This window comes from Macrotis lagotis, chromosome 7, assembly GCF_037893015.1.
Source record: "Macrotis lagotis isolate mMagLag1 chromosome 7, bilby.v1.9.chrom.fasta, whole genome shotgun sequence".
Taxonomy (NCBI): Eukaryota; Metazoa; Chordata; class Mammalia; order Peramelemorphia; family Peramelidae; genus Macrotis; species Macrotis lagotis.
Genome location: NC_133664.1, coordinates 72,943,170 through 72,968,059, shown reverse-complemented (window position 1 = coordinate 72,968,059; position 24,890 = coordinate 72,943,170). Strand labels below are relative to the sequence as shown.

The 24,890-nt window shown below is 34.2% G+C and overlaps 1 protein-coding gene across 23 annotated transcripts in view; it reads left to right on the top strand.

Annotated features, from left to right (window-relative positions):
* Positions 1–24,890, top strand: part of PARD3 (par-3 family cell polarity regulator) — a 710,070-nt gene that overhangs the window by 464,431 nt on the left and 220,749 nt on the right. For 21 of the 23 annotated variants that reach the window (XM_074193157.1, XM_074193160.1, XM_074193150.1 and 18 more), the window contains one exon: positions 5,924–6,155. In XM_074193157.1, coding sequence (XP_074049258.1) covers positions 5,924–6,155 — 232 coding nt within the window. Of the gene's footprint in view, positions 1–5,923; positions 6,156–10,252 lie in introns of all 23 variants that reach the window. The other 2 variants (XM_074193159.1, XM_074193154.1) reach the window with 1 other exon arrangement.

Sequence of the window (24,890 nt, the reverse complement as noted above, 5' to 3'; positions counted from 1 at the left end):
ATCATTCCTTCAACACAGACTGAATATGTGACTCTGGACAAATAACTTTTCATTAGACTACTGTCTAAGATTCAATTATAGAGGTGGCTCTGACCTGTACCTTCTTTACCCAGGGTGTTCCCTGCACTAGAGATATTCCAGTCTAAATTCCTTTGTCTTTTCCCATGAGTATTAGTAAAAAGAAATAGTGGTGAACGTTATGTGGTAATTCTTCTCAACCTTTTCTACATCTCAAACACATGCTTTCAGAACTTAGCCCACCTCCCCATTATCCATGTAAGTTTGATATGTCATCATCTCTGTTGCATTCAGCTGGTTGAAGTTAGCAATACCTGAATCGTAGGACTAGTAATTAATTTCTGTTACTTGCTAACATCTTAGGATAATCCTTGGAGCATCCTATATTCCTGCTTCACTTTACTTGGATTATTTGCTCCAGTGATACAGAATTTCTTTTCTTCTGCAGCATAATTTTTTGGATGATTTTATTCCCTCCCACCTTTTTTTTTTTTTTAGTTTCCCCCTGATCATCCTTTGCATATTTCTTTTTGCCTTCCTTTTAAAATTATTTCTTTCACCAAGCCTTATTAATTCTTTATCTTCTTTAGGTAGTAACAAAGACATTTCCTCCAGATTTTTCATTCTTATTTTTTCTCAGGAAGACAATTTGTGCACAGTGAATGAAAACTGGTGACTGTCTAAGGTATGAGGGTAAACATAACAAATACTTGGACAGGCACCATGTTTTTCATATGTCCAATATCAAAAGTTGGTCTGTTCACCTTTTTGCTTCTCCTGAGCACCCTTCCTTGTAACATTGTATAGGGCACATTTACTTTCTAATCTGTAGACATACTTTCTCCCTATATAATCTATAAACTATTTGAAGGCAGAGACTATTTCTTTTGTTGCTTTTGTAAAATAACAGTAACAAATACCAACTTTTATATAATGCTCTCAGGGTTGCAAGGCATCTTAAATTTCTCATATTGTTCTTTTAAGAATAGCATTTTGCATGGAATTGGAGCTGAAAAAGTTTATGTAATATATTCAGGTTTATACAACTTGTAAGTCTCCGATTTAAACCTGTCTTCCTTATTCCAGATCCAGCACTTTGCCCTCTACACTTCTTAGCATATCTCATAGGAATATGACCTTAGCAGCATAAGTGTCCTTTTAGGTAGCAGGTTATAGAAGAATTAATAGAGAACTTTGGCTGATGAAGAACAATATTTTTAATAGAAAAATAGACATGTAGGATGGTTGGTAAAGGGAAAAGATGGCTTTATTACCTTTAGTTTATGTTGATACACCAAGAAGTTTTTTCTGTATTATTTGAAATGCAAAAGCCAAAATCTTCCTTCAACTTCTTGGTGAGCTATTGCTTTGGCTGGCCCACTGCAGCATTCACAAGTTTCATTTGTGGCATGGACTTGAATTTTAATCAAGCTACATTTGCATCTGGTGAAAACATAGTAATTAGGTATATCTTAATTACAGAATGACTGTACTACATGATGGAGGTGCAAGTTCCTTCGTGTCATACCTTTTTAAAAAAACAACTTGAAATCTACTTATCTGACTATGTAATCACATAAAAAAATGCTTTGTAGTTCAGTGAGCAGAAAAGGTTAGGAACAAACTGATATATTAATCAAAAACAAGACTCTGTGCTTGTGTGAAATGAAACATTTTTTTTTATTTTCAGAGCAGCTCTGAAAATAAAACATGTATATAAAGAATAAGCAAAAAAAATGGAAAAGGCAAATGGGAGCTTTAAAAATTTATATACCACTTCATCACAGTAAAGAACTTGAATGCATGGCTATACCTAATTAATTCTATGTATTATAATTCTATCTAAGCACATCAATAGATCAGATCAATTTGTCCTACATTATTACTAATGGGTTGCTAGGAAAATCTGTTTATGGGAATATTTTTCTGCATTATATTGAATTACTGAAAATATTTTCTTGTACTTTATAAACTCTCCACCAAATTTTAGATGATTCTTTAAAGTAATAAAAATTGCTTTATTTGATTATTGTGTTATCAACAAAAGGGATTAGAGGCATGTATATTTTTAGAATGTAGAATTAGTTTTTAAAAATCATGATAGTGAACTTATTCTTAAATAGGGCAAGAGTGTGAAGAGGAAACCTTCTTAGATTCTTGTCTTCTTTTAAACTTTATTTTTTTATCCTGACTTGTGATTTTATTGCTCTGGGGAACTGGAAAAGGCATTGAAGGTCAGCAGTCATTATGGTTCTTCAGTACTTTGAGTTCTTTAGATCTAAAGAGCTACATTAGACCCAAAGAGGTCACGCGACTTCCTCGTTCTCACACAACCAGTATGGCTTAGGTGCAGAACTTGAGCCCAAGAGTTCTGTCTCCAGGGCTAGTTGCTTATCCAGCCCTTCATGCTGCCTAGATGTTTGAAGCCCATCAAATCCAAATTTTAAATGAACATCTTCTGTTTGTGTGCACAGACTTGAAAAAGTGAAGCCACATATTGTTAAATAGTATTTTTTTAATTAGTTGGCATTTAAATGGATTAGTTAAATCACTTCTCCCCCAGAAAACTTTCTATGAGAATGCAGTATCTAAATTAGAATGCTTAAAATAAGTTCAGTCTTTTAAAAATGCTTAAAATAAGTACAGATCATTGAAAAAAGTGCTTCCTTAGAGGAATAAAATGGGCTCAGTGACATTTGATTTTTATCAGAGATATAAAAAGAAAACAGTAATTTTCCATGACGTGACAAAATATGAAAGCTCAACCTTTCTTTTTTACTCTTTATAGAATTTACAAATGTACTGCATGTACCAGCAAAACTGTAAAAGTACATATGCATACATTTATATGCATATGTAGACACATATGCACAAAAACAAAAGCACATATTTTTGCATTTGCCAATGTACATCATTCATATGCACTCACTTGTGAAAACAATGTCTTAATTCTGTGATTGAGCCAAGATCAAACATATGGCTCCTCCTCTCGACCCATCCCTAATACTTTTGCCAAAACAATTGTACAGAAAGCTAGAGGATTACTCTGTAGCTATTGATTGAGAATTAATCATCTTGCATTTCTGTTAAATGCTAAAGGACCATCCATTGACCTTGATTGAACAGTGACTTTGTTTAATATTTGGCACTCAATTCAGTCTGAAGATTTGATCGCTGCTTTTGATTGACGATAGGAAGACATAATCACTTAAAGATTCTGGTAACTGTCACAGATTTTGGGAAAGGGAGTTATCTGTAATCTCATTGTTTTGGGGAACTCATTCCCCTGTGCAAGTTGACAACTCATCTGTATCATTGTTTTAGAGAACTGCCTCTTTACCTACTGGAAAGAAATCCCTAACTTATTGTAAGTGACTAATATACAAAAATATATCTTGGGAGTTTTTGGTAAGGGGAAATATAGATACTCAGAAAATGTAGAAGTTTAAAATTTCTTTAGGGGTTGATAGAAGTAGCAAATATGTTTGTTTAATTAGATAGAAATCATGAGTCAAGGTGCACCCTTATCTTTACCCAGTATTTAATCTTGTAAATTTACCAGTAGACCATTGACTTTTGAAGCTACACTTTGATTCCATGACTCTTTTAGGACAATGTAATTGAGACAAAAATGAAATCACCTTTGGCGATTCACTTTCTTATACAATGTGATGATGATTGATAATGACCATGAGCAGATCAGGTTTGTAACAAGTTCATTCCAGTTCAGTTTACTCTATATATCCACATTCAATGACAGCACAAAGGATATGGTAGTTAGTATTAGAACATACTTTCATTTCCCCTAGCATTTATGTGAAGAGTTCTTCAGATTTTCATTTGAAAGATTCAATCTGCTTACTATATATGTCTATGATCATCCTAAGTCATACTTAAGTAGTTGTTTAAGTTTTTCAAATTTATAATAGTAGGAATTACCTGCATTTCCAGATTATGGTAATAGCCTTTGAGACTTTAAGTGATTTACTCTTGATCACACAGTCATAAGACCCAATCAAAGTCTTTTCCCTCCCAGAGTAGGGCTCTATACTTGTATGTACATTTGACCTATAAAAGATTGTTGGTCTTCTACAATTCATTTGCTCTTCACCAGCAATATAAACCCTTACAAAAACTCTGCTGAAAGGAAACTTCATGTCAGAGACGAGAAAACCCAGGTTGAGAGCTTTTGACTTGCCTAGTATTACTAAGTTACTTAGGGGGAGAACTGGGAATAGAAGACAGGGCTCCTAGCTCCTATTTAAGAGATATCACTAAAGATTTTCAGCAGTGGGTTCTCAGTAGCCATCTTGTTTCATGGACTAGATGGGAAAGAATCCTCTTTTATAATATCCTGGAAAAATGGTTGTCCAGTGCCTTCTTGAAGATCTTCAATAAAAGAGAATACATTACCTATCAGCATAGCTCCTTCCACTACTGAACTGCTCAAATAGGGTATTTTTCTCAATATCATTCCAAAACATACCCAAGTCATGGTTAAATTAGCAAGATTCCATTAATAATTATACTGTCTTGTATATTCTATAAATAGCTTTCTCTTCATTATCCTATTTTATCCTAATAACAATCCTGTGTACATTTGCTCCATGAGTTATTCAGTTATGGATATAGATAAGTCATCTTTTCAATCATTTGTATTTCTGGGTCTCTGTTTATTTGTCACTACAATGATGGCTTTAGATCAACTGTTAAGAACTGAGACTTATAGAGGTAGGAAGATTGACATAATTTAGTGATAGGAAGACAAAAGAGTCCTATGCTCTGCAGACTCCTGCTCCAGCTGAAACTTACTGACTAGCATCTCTGTTGTATCAGAAGTACAAATGGACACATGTTTAGGATGATCCACACAAGCAGGGAGGAAATAGTTCATCACAGGACCCTATGCCCAGGCTTCTCTTCCCAGTGATTGGCAAAGTGAAGTCAACAATGAAGGATGAGAATGGGTGTCAGCCAAAAATCACTACAGATGACAAGTTGACAAGTGACAAGTTGAGGGACTGCTTTGAAAGAAACCAGAATGTGCTCCATTTTTTTGGGAGGGGCGTTGACACACACAGTCACAAGGGAAGTATCTAGGCATCTTCTGCTGTGGTTTTGGTTTCTCAGTGACCCATGCCACCCTATATGTAAAAGGAACATCATACTCTTGCTGTACTATATCTCTTTCTATACTACAATGAAGGACAATAACTCTCATTTATATAGCAGTTTAGGATCTACAGAGTTCTTGCTCCATAATAATTTCTGTGAAGTAGGTAATGCTCATTTTATACTCACTTTGCTAATGAAGTAATTCAAATCAGCATGAATAAGTAACTTAAGCTAGGGTCATACAACTACTAAGCAACAGAATTCTGATTTGAACTTTTACCTCTCTGGTCTCCAATTCTAACTTTCTTCCTTTTTTTCCATATTGATACCCAATAGCATAGTGAAACAGCATTCTTCATCACTATTGGCAGCATTAGCTTCAGATAAACTGTATTTGCACATTAGCTTGCACACATGTGTATAGGTATATATAATTCATAGGTTCATATTGTTAAATATATGTTGTCTTCTCCTATTAAAATATAACTTTCTTGAGGGTAAGAATCATCTAGCTTGTTTGTCAATATATCCTCAGTGATGATCACAGTGTCTGCTATGCAGTAAGTATGCGATACCTGCTTTTTCACTCAATTGCTCTACACTGGGGAAAATAGCAGCGTGGCATGTATCTGCTGACATGACCATAGCCTGGAGCAGCAGTTTTGTCTGAAATGATTTGATTGACGTGTTAAACATAGAGATGTTTTCTCTATTGGTACAATCCCTTCTTTACGCAAGCTTTGGCTCCTTCCTCATTGTGTTTTTTCTCTCTTTTGTTCTTTTTCTCCAGTGGAAGAAGATACAGAAGAAAGTTCAAGATCAGGAAGAGAATCCGTTTCCACCTCAAGTGACCAGCCATCCCATTCTCTGGAGAGACAAATGAATGGAAACCAAGAGAAAGGAGATAAGACTGATAGGAAAAAAGACAAAACTGGAAAAGAGAAAAAGAAAGACAGGGATAAAGACAAAGACAAAATGAAGGTCAAGAAAGGCATGCTGAAGGGTTTAGGAGACATGTTCAGGTAGGTACTATCCTAATAAGGACCAGGATGACATTGGCAGGGCATGAATGCTATGCTAATGAGAGAAATCCTCCTCCTTGTAATATGGAAAATATTATCAGTGTTGTCAGATTGTTGTGCTTCTATCATTCTTATTCTTAGTTTCTGTCTTTTCCTTTCACCATCTTAAGTATTCCACTTCATTTCCCCAAGATAGTTTTAGCAACTTTAGAGATGACGTGTTGCCAGCTATGGTAAGTAACTGCTAGGGGAGAGGAGGGACAAATCCATATCTGAATTATGAAAAAAAATTAAAAATTCCTTAGAGACAAAGGTCTACCAAGCATGGTTTGTTCTTTCTTGTGTGAACAATGGCTCATTATCTAAATTTTGCAGACAACTTGAGTTAGTGGTTGCATTTAAAGCTACATTAATAACAGGTCTAATAAAAAGGTGCAAATAGGACTTTAATTGAGCTGTGTTGATTAATTTAATGGCTTTAAAGTAAGTTCTGGCTGTTTCTTGATGGTTGTTTTTGTGCCCTTGAATTATATGGTCAGATTAGTTAGCATATCATTTTTTCCAAATCACTGCTCAACAGTAAAAGTGACAAGTTTTTCAGAACTTGCACAGAAACTCTGTCCCCATAAATGTTCATCCAAGGCAATTTATAATAGCCAGGCATTTTATGTTAAATATAAAACTCAGTTGATTGTTCCATAAATTAAACTCCTAAATGTCGCAGGATGATGTTTTAAAATAAAAAAAAACATATAGTGTTGCCTTTTCAGCTTTCTTGTGTTATGATTCCATTTCTGATAATTTCTCTTTTTAATATTGTGAGCATGAGTTCTTATTTTTATAGAGTATTTCAAACCTGACCTCCATAGATTTGCAAATTATTGATCTATCCTATTGAAAGGACAGATCCTGATGCAATGGAGGAGCCAATAGACAGATCAAATTTAGATCTGTTATGTCCAATAAATAATGATCATGTGAGAAACTGTCTGACTATAAAGTTGGTGGCATGCATCCTTGCCTAATATTAGCACATACATCATAAATTTTAGTTTAGTTTTCTAACACTTCATAGCATTCATATTTTAATTTTTTTTCAGCTAAAGTTTTCTTCCTCTCATGTTGCTTCCCCTGAATGTATTTTCAGACAGATAATCTCTCTTCATTACACTATATGACCAAGAACACTTATGGGATGGAATTACTGTAACTCATACTTGAATTCAGTTTCTCTTTTTTAGCCAACGGGCTTTTCATTTCATATATGCAAACTGACAGATTATAAACTGGCACCTACATAATGTACAGGAATAAGGTTGCTCCCTATCAATTAAAATTGAAGGAATTTATACTAGGATCTTCATTAAATTGCAGCATAGATAAAAACCTCCCACCAGAGAGCATATATTTCTCTCTCTCCAAGACAGACTCATTATTTCCAAAGATTCCCCTGCAAATTCTTGTCAAAAAGTAAAGGTATACATATCAAGATATAAAAACGTTGGGTTTATGGTTTGCTGTTTCAGAAATAAAGGAAAGCTCTGAATTTTTTCCAACCCAGAATTACAGAATGAATTAGAAATGAAGTATTGCATTACTTATCACTTGATTTGGCATACGTCTCTTAAATGTAGCTCTCTACTTTAGGGAGCAACAATTTGAGAAGACCTTGAATATTTTAAAACACCTATGGGCAGCCTGAATTAAACAGCTCTTTTCTCCCTACTAAATATTACATAATAAAATGTGCTATATGAATAATATGGCAACTTAATGTCATATACATCTAGAGTCAGAGTTATATTCATTAAAAGAAAAAAAAGTCCCACTTCACTGCATTAGGGACCAATAAACTCCTGAATAACTTGCTATTGGGGTCAGGTTTGGAAACTAAAGATTTAGTTCCTATAAATTTTGCTTTTGTTTTCCTTCCATTTTAGGCTGACGGCTAAGAATTCAAAGAAAATCATACATTTTGGATTTTATAAAATTATACGGGCTTTCATGTGCAAAATAAAAGTTTTTGAAAATAAGCCCAGAATGATACATTAAATATAAAAAGGATATTTAATTTTATGTGGAAAATGCAACTTCCTTTATAATTTGATTCTACTAGTTAGACAACTTAGGTAAAGAAAATTTAGGTTTGGGAAAACTTTTATTACTGCTGTACTGATCAGTAATGAGATGTCATTATATGTAGCAAGAGTTTCAGACCACATCCAATTGCATGCGAACTGATAAATATTGTACTTTGTATTTTCAGGTTAGTGTGCTTATATTTCCTAGCAAAGTAGTGAAATATAGCATGGTTAAAATAGATTTTTGTCTCTTCCTTCTTATATACCATGTTAATAAGACTTAGATGTGTTCTAGTTAGCACATTAAAAATAGCCCTTTACTCATATATTTGCTTTAAATTCCTATATAGATACCTTAGTATAGTTTATTTGTAACACTGGACAAGGGCATTCTCTCTAAGGATAATTTAGAGATCTTGTATTTATGGTATTAGCAACAGAAGAGGATAAAGGGCCAGGGAGGATGAATCTGAACTTTGTAACTGCCTAATCCTATATACCAACATGAACATTAGCTATTTCTTCTCCTTAAATCAACCCAACCATGAGAAATTCAGGTCATTGCAAATTGGTTTAATTTCTATGTTCTTATAGATTATGAGAGAGAGGGAAGTTGATTGTTTTTGGTTGAAAATGGTGAGAAATGAACTGCAGGCCAAATAGATGTTGTACAAATGGAAATTGGATTAGAGAGAAAAATATGGTATATTCAAAAGGTTTATGCTGGGTTTCTATAGAAAACATGTTTTCCTCCTTTCACATGTTGAATGGTATTCACAGAAAACAACTTAATTATTGATAAATAGCTCTAGGAAAGAATGTTGTGAGTCATATGAATCATTTGTCTATTTATAAATTATAGAGGTTATGAAATGCAAAAACCTGCCGTAACACAATTTTTAAATCTACAGTTGAAACATATCATGCAAGCAGCACAAAACATAAATTACACCAAATTTGTGTTAATATTCATGTCATATATAGGGAACTGATAATGCCATAATTACAATTATTTTGATAAGAGACCTACTATATGTGAGTTAGACAGTAATCAGTAATCAGTAATCTAATAAGTGAGATTGTCAATAGAATGAGGTAGTTGCTGAATTTTCAAATGTATTTGATATTTTTAAAATTTGCATTCCTTAATATTTGGTGTTCTAATTGTTTTAAGAAAACGAAGGTTCTCTTTTTAAAAAAAATGAAATGTTTATGTGAAAAAAGTACCACTTTCAGAAATACTTTGAATTTCACCACAATTTAGAAATTTCATTAAAGTAGGAACTATAATGTATATGTTAAGAATCAACTAAGACATCATATCTTTAAAATGTTATTAATGTGTCAATCCTACTAATAAGCTAATTATTAACTTATTTTTATGTTTTTAGTTACTCTTCTCTTTCAAATTATAGAGCAGAGAATCATTAACAATTGTTTATTAACAATTATAATCTCTATTCCTCTTTCTTCTTTTCCCCTCCCTTCTCTCAAAGCTATGTGTATGTATAAATTGATAGTCTTTGAATGGGATTTTTGAAAATTTAGAATTTAACTGTATAGAATGGCTTATCCAGTAAGAAACTGGGGGAAAATAACTTGCTATTTCCATATCATTTTTACCCCTTTTGTGATACAGATAAGTCAAAAGACACATCACAGAGGAAAGTCAATGCAAATGCAATCTGGCCTTCTTACTATTAAGAATGGATTCTGCAATTACATTTAAAATGATTGCTAGAGACCTTAAATCATGGTTTTATATGGTCTGTAAGAGGAAATAGATAATTCAATTTGAAACCTTGTTTAGAAATCAGATCTATAGATGTCTTTTCTTTTCTTTTTTAAGCATAATGAATGTAGTATATATGATCATATTCAAAGACAGTCTATATAACTTTGAATTAATCATTTCAACATATGATTGGGCATTTGGGAAAATAGCATACACAAATTACAGTTGTCCTTACTTCTCGTACTTACTAATTGTGTGTCTGTACCATGTTTCTCATTTAGCATTGCCAAACTGATGCCTGAGAAGAGATGAACAACAAACGAGATTCCAAAATGTCTTGAACAGCACATATTGCACAGATTTTTTTTTAAAGAGAAACAACAATAAATTTACTTTTAATGAATTTTTGGTGGCTGTTTACTAATTTTGTTTACGACATCAGCCGTCTTCATGTTTTAATGAGTTATTATTAAATTTATCATTATCATATTTATCAAATCTATGATGCTTTTTTAATCTTGATTTTAAGGTTTGGGGGAGATTGAGTTAATGATCAAAAATGTAGAAGTAGTTTCACTTTCGCTTTTATCAGTACTCTTTCATGATAGAAAATGAAAATGCTCTGATTACTAGCATTTTTAGGAATTGGCCTAAATTTTTCCATTGTTGGAAATCATATTACCAAAATTTTGTTGTTGAGTATATTGTTGAAAACTAACATCCAACTTTCCTTAGGTAACACTTTGGCAAAAAGGGAAATAGAGACACTGGGTAAGTGGGAGCCTGAGTTTACAGTGATGTAAGTTTAAAAAAAAAAGATGTGTAGAGCAGGGATTTCTTAATACTTTGAGAGTCATCTAACCCTTAACAATCTTGTGATACCTATGGATCATTTCTCAGAATGATGTTCAAATTTAGCATTTATATACACAAATATATAGGAAATCAATTATATAGAAATATGATTGCTAAAATATTTTTTAAAAGTTCTTAGATCACAGGTTAAGGATCCCTATTGAATGATTCATTTAGATTAGATTTGGATCCTTTCTATCATGAATTTGGGTTCAAGGGAAAGGAATCTGATATTAAAAGCAAAGAGCTAGGCAAGTATGCTACAATTATTATGCAGATCAATTAAGGAGAAGCCCAGAATGAAAAGAGCCTTTCTGGCGGAGATAATGAAGATTCTTGCCATTGGTTAAAGCCAGGGACCTGTAAGAAAGCTCTAACAATCAAATATGAATATTGAATCAAGCGATGGATATCTGGGGCTGAGAAAAGGTAGACCAGCAGTACCATAAAGGATGTTAACCAAAAAAAGGGAGATTCCCTTGACCACAAGGCTTTCTAGAGTCTTGTGGAGGAAGGACACAAACCCTTTTGATCACTCTTTCTAAGAATTGAGGAGTTTGCCAAATGTTTTGAGCATATTTCCAAGCACTAGGGGAAGAAAACCCTATTCTGCTCTTGTGGAAGAATGGAGTTTACAACTTTGTTGTAAAAAGGCATTAAAGGAGAAGGTATGAGCCCATACATTATTCATTACCATTCTGGATTTGGGACAGAAATAACATTTAACTGTCTCCATCTTCCAAGTTCTAGAAAGTACAGAATTGCTGGATGATTAAAAATAAATGTGAAAATAAAAAAAGTAACGGTCTAATAAAGAATATAATGGAACTGAGTTGTGGTCCTATGAAAAGTGCTTGCCCCCTCTATGGCAGAGAAATAATTTCTTCCCAGTCCTCTCCAAGTAAAACCTCTAAATGTAATGTGGAAAGTAGGTATTAACATAATAATGTTTAATTTTTTGTTTCTCAAAACCTCAGAAGTTATAGTTATTTATGACTTAGACCTAACTGCAGGGCATGTGGGCTTAACATGACAAGCTCCTCAGTGCTAAGTGGCATTACATAGAAGGCAGCAGTGATTTAAAGAATGTAGTTAAAGTAAGTAGGTAGTAAACCATGTGCCTCTTTAAATGAAATACCAAATGCAGTACTATGTAATTGTAAAGGATGAAGTTAGAGTGAGATTTGTTTTAACATAATCTTATATGCCTTATAGTTTGTCAGTAGTAGTATCTTCTATGTATCTTCAATGATAGATTTTCTTGAAGTAATTCTTTTACTTGTAAATACAAAATAGGCTTATTTTATGTTTCCTTTAATTTGAATTGATATAGGACTTCCTGTTTTTAATATCTCGAAATGTATCAAACTGACCAGTTAGCAAAGACAAGTCCATGGGAGACAATAACATTCTCCTAGTAGTCTATTTTCCTTGTTAATAGTTTTCAATAGACAACCTCTGACATCTTCAGTCTTGTAGCTGACTGCAATGCAAGCCAAAGGAGACACAAAGCATGACAGCTGAGCCTTCCTAAGATCTTTTCTGACATTCCTTAATGTTTTTTAACATTTCTTTTCCATAGACCTGAAGCATGAATATAGAATGCCGGTGTCAAGGATGACACCTTCTTTATAGTCTCTGTAAAGCAAACCTTTTTGTAAAAGGAATTTTTGACAGTTCTCTGATTCTAAGTCAATTTCAATTCTAGACCGTATGGAAAATGGGAACTTTTTTCAGTAAATGACATGAAAATTGAAGGCTAGTGACTATTCCCTCTCTCTCTAACAAAATAAAGTAAATAAATGCTATCACATCACCAAAAGAGCTACTAGATGAAAGGCTCTGTTAATGACAATCATCACAACATACACAAGAAACATTCTTCTCTGTATTTTTTATTTGTTTGAAGTATTGGTTTTGCTCCTAAATGTATTTTTCCACAAATTCTTTCAATTCAAACATTCAATTCAATTTCATGCCATTTTGCAATTCTCAAACATTCATGCTATCCTTGATATAGCCAATAGAGAGCTGTCCATGGAGCAAGAAAGACCTCAATTAAGTTCTTCCTTAGATAGTCTGTCTTTGTGATTTATGGCAAACCAGTTAATTTCTCAGTGCACCAAGTGACTCTCAGAGCCTATGACATGCAGTGGATACCCATCTCCATTGGTGGATAGGTTCCTCACTAGAGAAACTCTCTAAATCAATAAAATCAGAAGTTCAGTTCATATATCCAATTGCTTATTTCTCCTAGAATATCATAATCTTAGCTTGTTTAAATTTGACAGACCCATAAAAACGTGCCAAATCATAAGCAAAGATTTTTATCAATCATTGTATTGTCTCTTGTAGAAAGCAAAACTTGAACTGATAAGCAATAGATTCTGAAGAAAAACCTGATTTGTAACATAAACAAAAGTAAACAACCTAAGGTCTTTTAATATGCAATTTCACAGTTGACTTGACTTTACTCACAGTAGAATTTTTTTTTAATTGACATCTATTTGTAATTTGAAAGGGCCCCACCCACAGTGATTGATACTCCTGCTTAGAACTAGGATTCTAGAAGACTGAAGAATGATCAGTTTTAAATTCATTACTCCTAATGTTTGTTCTTTGACTTGGGTCTGAATATACATATTGCCACTCATTTTGCTCTTATGTTAAAATTCTCCTTATCCTTAGTCTACATTATTTAAATATGTGCGAAAGAAAGATACACAATCCTTAACTTTCTATATACTGAAAGTTCTAGGCTGGACAATTTGGTAGGATTTGGGTGGTATAAGTAGGCAAATGTCCTTTAAATGTTTATTGACTAAATAAATTTGGAAGTCAGTCTATATTGTTGTATACTTCAGAGGTTTGATCCTTAAGACTGTAAGCTAGAGCTTTCTTACATGATTGAAGGTTTTCTTAAGAATTACTTTGGGGAGAATAGAGACCTCTAATGGTCATCATTAAAGTATACTGGCAACCTCTACAGATGAAAACATCTGTCCTTGGGCCATCTTCTCCATGTCATCTAACTCCTGAATATTTAAGGCTTTCTTTTTTTCTATTTACATAAGGACAAAACTACTTGATAGTCAACAGAGTGGTAGAAACTTCACATTAAATATCTTCTAGTATTGACTTCAGTATCCAGGACATATATATATTTTATATATATATGAGAGATCAAATGAAAATAAATGCATTCTTTATTTTTTCGTTTTTTTAATTTTTAATTTTTTTTTGTTTTTTTAGTTTTTGCAAGGCAATGGGCTTAAGTGGCTTGCCCGAGGCCACACAGCTAGGTAATTATTAAGTGTCTGAGGTCGGATTTGAACTCAGGTCCTCCTGACTCCAGGGCCGGTGCTCTGTCCACTGCGCCACCTAGCTGCCCCCAATGCATTCCTTTTTAAATGTATGTTCAGGAATTCTATCTCTGAGGAAAATTGCTACTTAATTTTATTGCCCGTTTCTTGTCTGAGGACTCAGCAACTTTTTGAGTCTACCTTAAGTATTCACACGAAATATCATAACCTTGAAGATTATCTAATTCAACTCCCTCACTTTATAAATGAAGACACTAAAGCCAAAAAAGATCCATGAATTGCCCAAGTTTACACTTAAAGGACATATTTGAATATTTTTCTGTGTTAATTTTTCCAATTGATGGCTTGGGGATTTGTACAGCCACTTCCTTCCCACCTGCATTTTTTAATTGCAAGAAAATGGTTTGCCAGATATTTTGTCCACTTTCATAAGACATACTGCTGAGTATTTATTCATTCATTTACTTATTCATTCATTCATCCATCCATTCATTTGATTTTTGTAAGGCAAGGGGGTTAAGTGACTTACCCAAGGCCATACAGCTAAGTAATTATTAAGTGTCTGAGGTCAGATTTGAACTCAGGTCCTCCTGACTCCAGTGCTGGTGCTCTATCCATTACACCACCTACCCATTCTAAGTATTTATTTTCTGGGCTATTCCTTTTTAATGGAATCATCAAATAGACTAGATTGCTATTGGAGACAAATAAGTTAAACTGAGGTTGTTAGTTATAGGAACTGAGAAGACCTTGTAACTCCCATTGCCCTTTGTTGTACCTCCCCATTGCCAGGCTGTAACATCTATCTTGCTCACTTTTTAAAAGTTGATACTTCTCAATTTAGAAGTTTTGATTCCTGATCCTTTATCAGTTTTTACAATTTTTCCCTTCCTTCCACAAAGCTGTTTCTTTAGGGTCCATGAAACCCTTTATTCTTACTAAAATAAAAATGCCTTTTACTCTATCTACTCAATAATTTAAGTCATATTTTTGACAGTTGTCTCATATCTTAAAGAAAACTGATTTCATTTTAATTTGTTTTTGTTATTTTGGATATTGTGTTTCCCTATGTTTTCTAGGTCATATGCATGGATGCTTTGTCTTGCTCCATTTCTGGACTAGGTCAATTGCCCCTCCTAAGGCAACCTAGTGGTCTTCTCTTTCTGGGGTCCACTACCATGATAAAGCCAGGAGCTTTATCTCTAGTGCAATTCAGAACTCCCAGACTCAACTAATTCACCTTCCCCATTCCATGTCTACTTTCACTTTCCTTAAAAAGTAGCAGAGAATCAGATAGCACCACACCTCGTTTCCTTATTTTTCTAAGTGAATACCTTTTTTCTTTTCTGTCTTTTTCACAGTGTGCCTGTTTCATGTCCTTTCCTGCATAATACCTAACATGGAGTAGGAATATGATAAACCCTTGTTGATTTATTATTATCCTCATTTACAGATTCAAAAATTTTTTATGCTCTACAACTGTTCCCGTGAAATAAAATTACCCAATGTCTTTAGCATCTAAACCATTCCTGGCATCATTCCATCACTTACTTTGAGTAGGTTTTATAAAACTTCACCACCCCTACAATTTGGAACCTAAATAGATCTATATTTCCTCCTTTTACCTCTCTGAAGTACTCTAACTATATTATCTTCAGGAGATAATTTTAGATTTAATTCTGGAATTACTAGAATGTTCTTATCATAGATGGTTGTATCCATTGTTTAAGAAACATGGGAGTATGTGTTTGACTTAAAGCAGCCCCTTTTCTTTCTGTTAGTTGAATATTTGCATATAGTGAGATTTGTTCTAACCACATCATCAGAAAAAAGATTGATCTGGGTTCAGTTCTGGAATTCTTCGAATTTTCCAGCAATTCCCTTTTGGGAATTTGGAATTCCCTTCTCATATTAGCTTTACTATTTAGAACACAAGCAGTTTTCAATGATTGAGTGAATTTTCTTTCAACAGGCTTTTCATAAATCCTTATTATGTTTTGCAAAGCATTGTACTGAGCACAATGATGGACAAAACTTTGACCCCCTTTCTAAAGAAACTTGAATACTAATGTGGAAGACCACATACAGATAGCCCCATAATCAATACCAACAAATTATTAACACAGTATCCAAATCTCTACATAGAAGTTAGGTACATGCAGTTAGGTAGATGCAGTGCATATATACACACACACACACACACACACACACACACACACACATGCACACTTGCATAGTGTAAATTGAAAGTAGTCTTAGAGAGAAGGGTTAAGGATGGTTAAGAAAACCAGGAAATGCCTCCTGCAGAAGGTGGGGTTTCAGTTGAAAAGTAGGTTTTTACCTAAGAGGAAACCAGGTACATTTGCAGTGATAAAAGTGAGCAGAGAAAAAGAAAGCATTCCAAACATAGTGGACACACTGTGAGAATGAATAGAATTAGGGAAATAGAAAAGTCAAATAGAGAATTGTATATTTGATGTTAGTGGTAATAGAGAGCTGTTGGTGTTTATTGGGGGGGAGTAGATAGTATGGTCAGACCTTTGCTTTAGCAAAATCATTTTATCTGAGAAAAGAGGAGTGTGTGTGCTTAATTTAATCCACTGATTTTGGTGTTGATTTTTGGGCCATTGTACCAAAGTGAGGTTTTGACCCACTATTATAGGTACAAAAATGAGAAGAGAAAACCGATCCTGTGTTATTTGTGGAATGTAGGAGCAGAACCTCAGCACAAAATGACACAGTGGTATGGTGTGTGTTAAAGTCATTTAAGCAGAGCTCTCTGCCCATCAGAGAGTTGTCCCTGCAGTGCCAGCTTAAGGGTGAATGCCCTCCAATAGGCTTTATTTGACTGGTAGGCAGCATTCTTTCATGACACTCAGGTAAGTATATTTGCAAAGTAGCAGTAAAACCTCCTGATGAGCAATAATATTTCAGCACTTAATGATGAGTATAACATTAAAGATTAGCTTTTATAACTCCTCTGCAAATTTGCTCACACAAGCTATAGGTACAGAGAGCCAGAGAATGCTTTGGCTTATGAAGTGAACCTTGATGAAGTGCATTCCCTAGATAGGTGCTTCTGGCAGCAAGGCAGTTACCTGATGCAGGGGTGACTTTTGTGAGCTTCTTGTCCATGATTGCTTCTCAAGGGAGCCACTTCATTCTCTTAACATAAGCCTCTCCGTGCTCCCATATTGCCCTGTCAACTGCAGTGCTCGGCAGCCTTGAAAATAAGCACCATAAATATACCAGTCCCCATAAAATTTTTACCAGTCTTACACACAAGTCACATGGGCAATGAAATAAATGCAGTTGCCACTTTATTACTCATTTGAACCAAAATAAAACCCCAAAACTTATTTCAAACTGTAGGCCAGAAGTTGTTTCTAGGGTTTATAAGTAGGTTGGATAATTTTTTTAGGTATTGCTGACTGATAACACCCTTACTTTAAAAAAAAAAAGTTGATGCAATGATTGTTCCAAGAGCCAGTCCTTGTTTGCAAATATCATAAAATATTATGTAATAGCTTCAGTTTTATTTTGTTTTTGAGGGTTTTTATTTGCAAGACAATGGGATTAAGTGACTTGCCCAAGGTCACACAGCTAGGTAATTATTAAGTGTCACATTTGAACTCAGGTTCTCCTGACTTTAGGGCTGCTGCTCTATCCATTGGGCAAACCAGCTGACCCCTAGCTCCAGTTTTCAAAAAGCAAACTTTTCCCCCTTTCTTTGAAAACAAATTGTGCAGCAAGGAAAGCTTCATAATTTTGGATATTTATTACAAATGCCAAATATTCATGGTATGAGTGATTCATGTATGATATTTTAATACATATATTTTCATATATGTAATTAACAAAGCATAATATTTGAATATTTAGTGTAGAATTAATAAAATATATTAATATATAACATGCACATTTTAATTATAGATTTTCATATTTTGCTAATAATTAGAGATCATTAGATTGCATTTTCTTTGAGAGCAGGGACTGTCTTTTGACTCTTCATTACTTGACGTAGATCAGAAACTTCAGCAGAAAGTCAAGTTTTGAGCTGGCTATTACCAGAACAAACTATAATGCCAAACTCTCTGATTCTTGGTTTTGCCCTACCTCCTTCATCTGGTTCCTTCTCTAGGCTTTAAGATCATTGTTTACCTTTGGTGGTAAAATTTTTGACCAAACATTGTATTAGTTCCTATTTCTTTTGTTGATTCTAGTACACAATGTTGTGTAGTTTTTAGGACAGAGATAGAAATGATGAGTTTTGATTTGTTATTCTTAGCTAGCTCTTCCATTCCAGTTTCCTATTTGCACAACATCAAAAGTCCCTGAGTCAAATGAAACTTTTGTTTGGTCTAAATATCAAGTTTTAAATTATCTTTCTTCAAAGCGTCTTATAAAGCAGCAAACCTATTTATTACTTTGCTATTTGTTTCCCAAGGCCTACATGATATAAATCTATATGGTTGTTATTAGTTATGTAGTTTCTTTAAAATGATTAGCTGTGGTTTGGAGAATTCTAAGCTTGAATATATTCAGGCACTATTATTTACCTTTTCTAATGCAAATATGCATTAGTTTAAAAATTGGCGAAATTGGGGGTGAATCAAATCTCTATTTCTTAAACATGAAATTTATTTTTTAAATAAATAAGCATTTATTTTTTCTTTTTCCTATCTCCCATTGGGGGAAAAAAAGCCAAGCAATGCAAATTCCAACAATGTTGGTATTCAAAACTATGTGTTTTATTCTACATATTTAGACTATTGCCTCTCTTTCAGGAATGGGTAGCATTCTTCATCGTGTCTTTTGGAATCATCATTGGTCACGGTTCTTCAGTCTTTCAAAGTTTCTTCTTTTTACAGTATTGTTGTAGTATAAAGTGTTCTGGTTTTGTTCAGTTTACTCTTCTTCAATTGGTACATCTCTCTCCAGGTTTCCCTAAAATTGTCCTTTTCATTATTTCTTATGGCATAGTAGTGCCATTAAATGTACATACCACAATTTCGTCATTCATCACTTCCTTAGTCTCTAGTTGTTTGCCACCACTAATAGAGCAACTATACCTATGCTTGCATATGCTTTGTTTGTGTGTGTGTGTGTGTGTGTGTGTGAGTTCTAGCACAAATAGGTCCATTGCCTTTTTTATTTAACCTCTTTGGGGTATAAAGCCTATCCTTTTAATTTTTTTTAATTTTTTTATTTTTATTAAAGGTATTATTTGAGTTTTACAGTTTTTTTTACAGTTTTCCCCCTATCCTTTTAACAACAATATTCTTTTAGTGATGACTGTAAGTCTTGAAATATCAAAATCCTGGAAGGATTAACATTATAGTTATCTGATGCCCACTGGTTGGGCACATGGGAACCATGAATAGGCAGTACAAGTTACTAATTAGGAATTGTATAAGAGAAGTGGCCTTCAGATTCCCACCCCAGAACAGTGGACTCCGATAAGTTTTCACTTTATCTGCTCTGAAACCAAATCACCATGCCACTTCACTGCCAGCTCCAAATACTACTTGTGGAAAGTCATAGAGGAGAGGTTCAGATAAAAGGAGTGATCTATACTCTTGGAGATAATACCTACATTAACAATGATAGATCAGCTAGATGGTACTGTCGAAAGAGCACTGGACCTTAAGTCAGGAAGATCTGAGTTCAAAGTTAGCCTCAGACCCTGAGTAAATCACTTAACCTTTCTTGGTCTCAGTTTCTTCTTCTGAAAATGATAATAATAGTAGCACCAGTATCCCAAGGTTGATATGAGTATCAATTGAGATAATGATTGCAAAGTGCTCAGCATAGTGCTTGGCTCAGTGTTATCAATATTAGCTATTGTTATTAGATATTATTACATTCATGGATTTAATGTCCTTTTAGACTATTGACAGAAATAACCTTTTGTTATTTGGCATGTAAAAAATTGTCATAATTTCAGCTCATCACCCTCTCCTGAAGCTTTTTATATCATAGTATTGCTTATCAACTTAAGTTAATATCATTATCCATCTAAGATACTTTTTGAGGTCATTGCTGAACTGAGGAGTTATTTGTACTGTAGATGACATTTTAACATTTAAATGAATTACCTGGAAGGTAGAAGGTAATGGAAGAATATAGCCTGTTTAAAGGGAGTTCTTCTGTACATTGAATGGTAAATGTACAATGGTCTAGTAATATTTTCAATTCACAAATAAAATTGGCTAGTTACTTGCTATATTCAAAATAGAAATTAACTTCATTCTTTAAAAAGATTTTAAACAGGACTTCTCATTTTAGTGTGTTTAATAATTATATATCTCAGACCCAAAAATGGTTTATGGAAGACTTTTATTGAAAGGTCATAGATTCATTATTTTGTCCTTACATAGCCATCTTTTTTTTTTTTTGGCCCTTCCTGGAATGTATTCCTTTAGTTTGCCCAGTGTATAGACATTACTAGATCAGAACTTAATTTTAGGTCTCCTATCTTATCACTCAAAATATGCCTGTAGTTCATTTCTAATAATGCCCCTTCTGACTTTTTTCCTTTGGAAATGTCCTCCATGGTTCTGAATGGATGATGCATATTCAGCTGATAGAAAAGCAAACATAATTAGAGAGAAGGACCTTATTAGCTGCAAAATGAGACTAGAAAGGGTATAAAACACCTCTCCATCTACCGACTGGAAAAGGACCCAAATAGCACCAGAAACAATGAGGAGAAAATGAAAATCATCTTCAACTCTTGGGGTTTTATTTTGCTATTGTTTCCAATGCTTTTAGTCCATTTTAGCTCATCTGTCAGCATTGGCTCAAATGGATAGAATCACTTTTTAGTTGTTTAATTTCACTTGGCTAATTTAGCTGTTGCCCTTGTCTTTAGCATTTGTTCCACTGACTATGAACTAACTATGTACAATTTTGAATATACGATTGTCTTCTTGATATTTGAAAAACCTTCTTACTGCTTGAGTCCATTGAAAGACTAGAGGTAGAAAGCATACTATTAAGAAGGATGAGGGGCAGCTAGGTGATGCAGTGGGTAAAGCACCAGCCCTGGAGTCAGGAGTACCTGGGTTCAAATCTGGTCTCAGACACTTAATAATTACCTGGCTGTGTGGCCTTGGGCAAGCCACTTAACCCCATTGCCTTGCAAAAACCTAAAAAAAAAAAAGATTACTTATCAGTCCTTTCAGAATAGAAATGAATAGGAAAAACAGCATGTGAACTTAATGCATAGTACTTCTAACTCACCTTTGGGAATAGAGCTTAAAAGCTTTATATACCATCTTCACATATCCAGTTAAATGGCACAGATCCTCTGCTTGTTCAGGAGATTGGAGCAGAATATATGAGAGATGTCTATTTGTCATTGTCAGAGCTCTATGACTTCCTCATGTAGCCAAATTATTCAAGGCTCACTAATGGCAATCAAGATTAAGGTTTGACAGGTCAAGGTCGGTCTTCACACTGACCACTTTCTGCGAGGAACTCTTGCAGCTTTGGAACTTAAAATCATCAATTGGATGGGAACTAGCCACCCAGTCCTTCTCCCCTATTTTGTGGAATCAGAGGAGTTAAGTACATTCACATGGGCAGTAAGGGTTAAGACAGAATTTAAAGCCCATTCCTTAGATTCCAGATTTATAGTTTTTCCTACTATATTACATTACTTAATGAAATGTATTCATTTGATGAGAAAATTGCTAATCCTATTATTGAGAAGATCTAGAATCTAGATGAAGATACTCTGTAGAACTCTTACTAGAAATGATAGTGCAGAATGGTTGTCTTGGCATTGGAGGAAGGATAACTTGATGGAGATTCACATTGCCCCTAATTTTGATATTGGATTGTTAACATTATTGGATCCTTTTTCATACACTTCTCTTTCATTTTGTTTTGTAAGGTAATGGAGTTAAGTGACTTGCCCAAAGTCTGAGGTCAGATTTGAACTCATGTCCTCCTGATTCCAGGGCTGGTGCTCTATCTATTGTGCCACCTCACTGCCACTCATACACTTTATTTTTCAAATCACATTCCCAGGTCTTCATTTTTTTTCTGGTTTGAGCAGGTAGAAAACTGATTAAGTCAGCATAGACCAGGCTTATGAAATACTACCTTATGAAATACTAACTTTGTTTTTTTTCCTACAGTAGGTAATGACAATAACTAAACATAGTAATAGCTGGAAACAGTCTCCCCTTTCACTTAGAAGAACAACCTACCTTTTCATTGTGAAATGGAAAAGATCCATATTAGGTTGGATTATAATTATGTGACTCAATGAATTGAATATCTCCTCCTCCAAGTGGTTTATTTGAATACAATTAGATAACATCTTCCTTATTTTGGAATCCATCCATGACTGATGTTCCTTGCTTTTCAGAACCCTATCTTTTTTAAGAATTAGATCAGAAGCTTCCTCTTCCTCAAATCCTACTCCATTCTCCCATTTTTTATATTCCTACTTGTAATGATTTATTATATATATAATGTATATATATATATGTATATACACATATTGCATCATCCCTTAATCCCATAGAATTTAAGTTCCTAGAGAACAGAGTTAGTTTTTGGATTGCCAGCCAATCTAGTAGCACAATGCCTCAAATAGTAAGAGTACTGGAACAAAAAAGCAATGCTTAAAAGGATCTTAGTAAGCTCAGTTTTTTCATTCTTACAGATATGACAAGTAATAAATATTTGTGGCATTGGGTTGAATATGGACAAGAACATGCTTTTCATTAATGACCTTGAAAAAAGTATCTTATGGCTCAGCTCCCTACTATGCCATACCACCAGTAGACTTTCCTAAGGCTTCAAAGTCTGTCTCAGCACTCTTATCTGCCTTGAATCTTTCCATGACGAAGCTGAGTAGGCAGATGCTTTCTCCATCTATCATAGAAGGCAATATAGATGGGCATGGCACAGATTGGAGGATGGAAATCAATATGTTTGTCACTGATTCATCATGTTTCTATGATCTTGCCTTGATGACCTGAAAATCTTGAATTCTCTCTCCTTTTACCCTTCACTTAAAGAACCAAAAACTTCCTTCCTTTGCTCTGTTTGACTTAATTCATATCTGAACCTAGAATATTTCTTTAGATGCTTTGGATGCTTTGTTTCATTGTGTCTTTGTAGGTCATTTGGTAAATTCCATTTACTTATTGTTCACAGAGCAGATAATACTATACTAGAGAGACAAAAATGGAAATGGAAAAGGGATCTAAGAAACAAAGCTATTCCTAATTTCAAATAATCTCCAGTTTTATTGAAAGTATATACCCATGTCTATATTTAAAAATATTCAGTAAAGTAATATAAGTGAATGCAAATTGATGTAATGTAAATAAGGACACGAACATTTTATGAACCAGGAATAGATTTGTCAGCACTCTCCCTTAAACTGAGGCTCCCTGAATTATTGCATTTGGAAAGTGCTTTGAGTTCCAAGGATAAAAGTTGCATGTTGTTTATATCTTTCTTGACTGAAATATAAAAACACCTTGAAGCAACTGGGGTTAGTAAGTTTGGACATTGGTTCAAATTGCAACCAGGGGAAAGGGACACAATTGTATTCACCAAAAGAAACCCTAACCGGTGGGGCTCAGACCATTAATAGTAGCTTAAATTTTATCTGCAGTTTCCAGCTGAGTTTGTTTGGTGTTTACTTTTTACATCTATTTGTTTTAAGCAAACTCCCTCTTTCTTTTGTGCTTCTGAGTTTCCTGGGGTTGCAGGGACCACACAAGAAGCACAGGTCAGGAGCGCCAGTTTGTAGAAGATGGTGTTAGAAGCCTGTCTGGGAGGAGTTCAAGGCAAGCACTCAAAAAAAAAAAAGGATGCATGTATTAGACACACTTAGTGAATTATTGAAAGTCCATTAAGGAGAAACATGGAGAGATGACATGTGTGGGCTCTAATGTTCCTTTTCTTTTACTGAGCTATGTTAATAGGAGAGAATACAATAGGGTTACTCCATCCTGACCCTTTGCTTTTGTTTCTTTCTTAGTATCGCAGGGGTAACAATTTCATGGCTAGCTACCATTGTGAAAAGAACATTATTCATTACAATAATTTCTCATAAAGAATGAACCAACATGCTTTCTTTTTTAGAAAAAAGGGTCATTGCACTGTTATTTTCTATGCTCTATCATCTCTGATATATTTAGATCAGCAGGACCCAAAAGTGCCAAAAATGCAACTTGCTCCTAAATCTTCTATTTGACCACAAGTAACCTTGAACTTTAAGAAGGATGTTGTGGTCCAGACATTTTGCAGGTATCAGATACAAGTTCCACAGACTGGAGCTGGTTATCCCTATAGGCTATATCTACTCATTAACATGAAGCAAACCTGCTGTACCTTCCCCATTATGGGATGACCTCTGAGCCTATGATCCTTTGCTATTGTAGTCCTCAGGGGAAAGTTAGGGCATGGGGGGTGTCTGAAAGTAAAAATTGAATATGCAAATCAATTTTAATGAAATGAATGAAAATGAAAAATGAAATAATATTACAAAGCGCTTAATTTACTCTTCAGAGGGATTTCTTTAGGAAACATGAATCAGCAAAGATCATTTTCTAGAATCAACAGAAAAAAGTGCTGACAGACAAGCTAACTTTTTAAGATAATGAGATCTTTAGGGAAGTTTTAATTTTTTAAAATTTTAGGAGAAATACTGAGAAGTACATGTTTTATTTCCCAGTGACTATGTCATATCCTTTTTGATTCTCCAAAG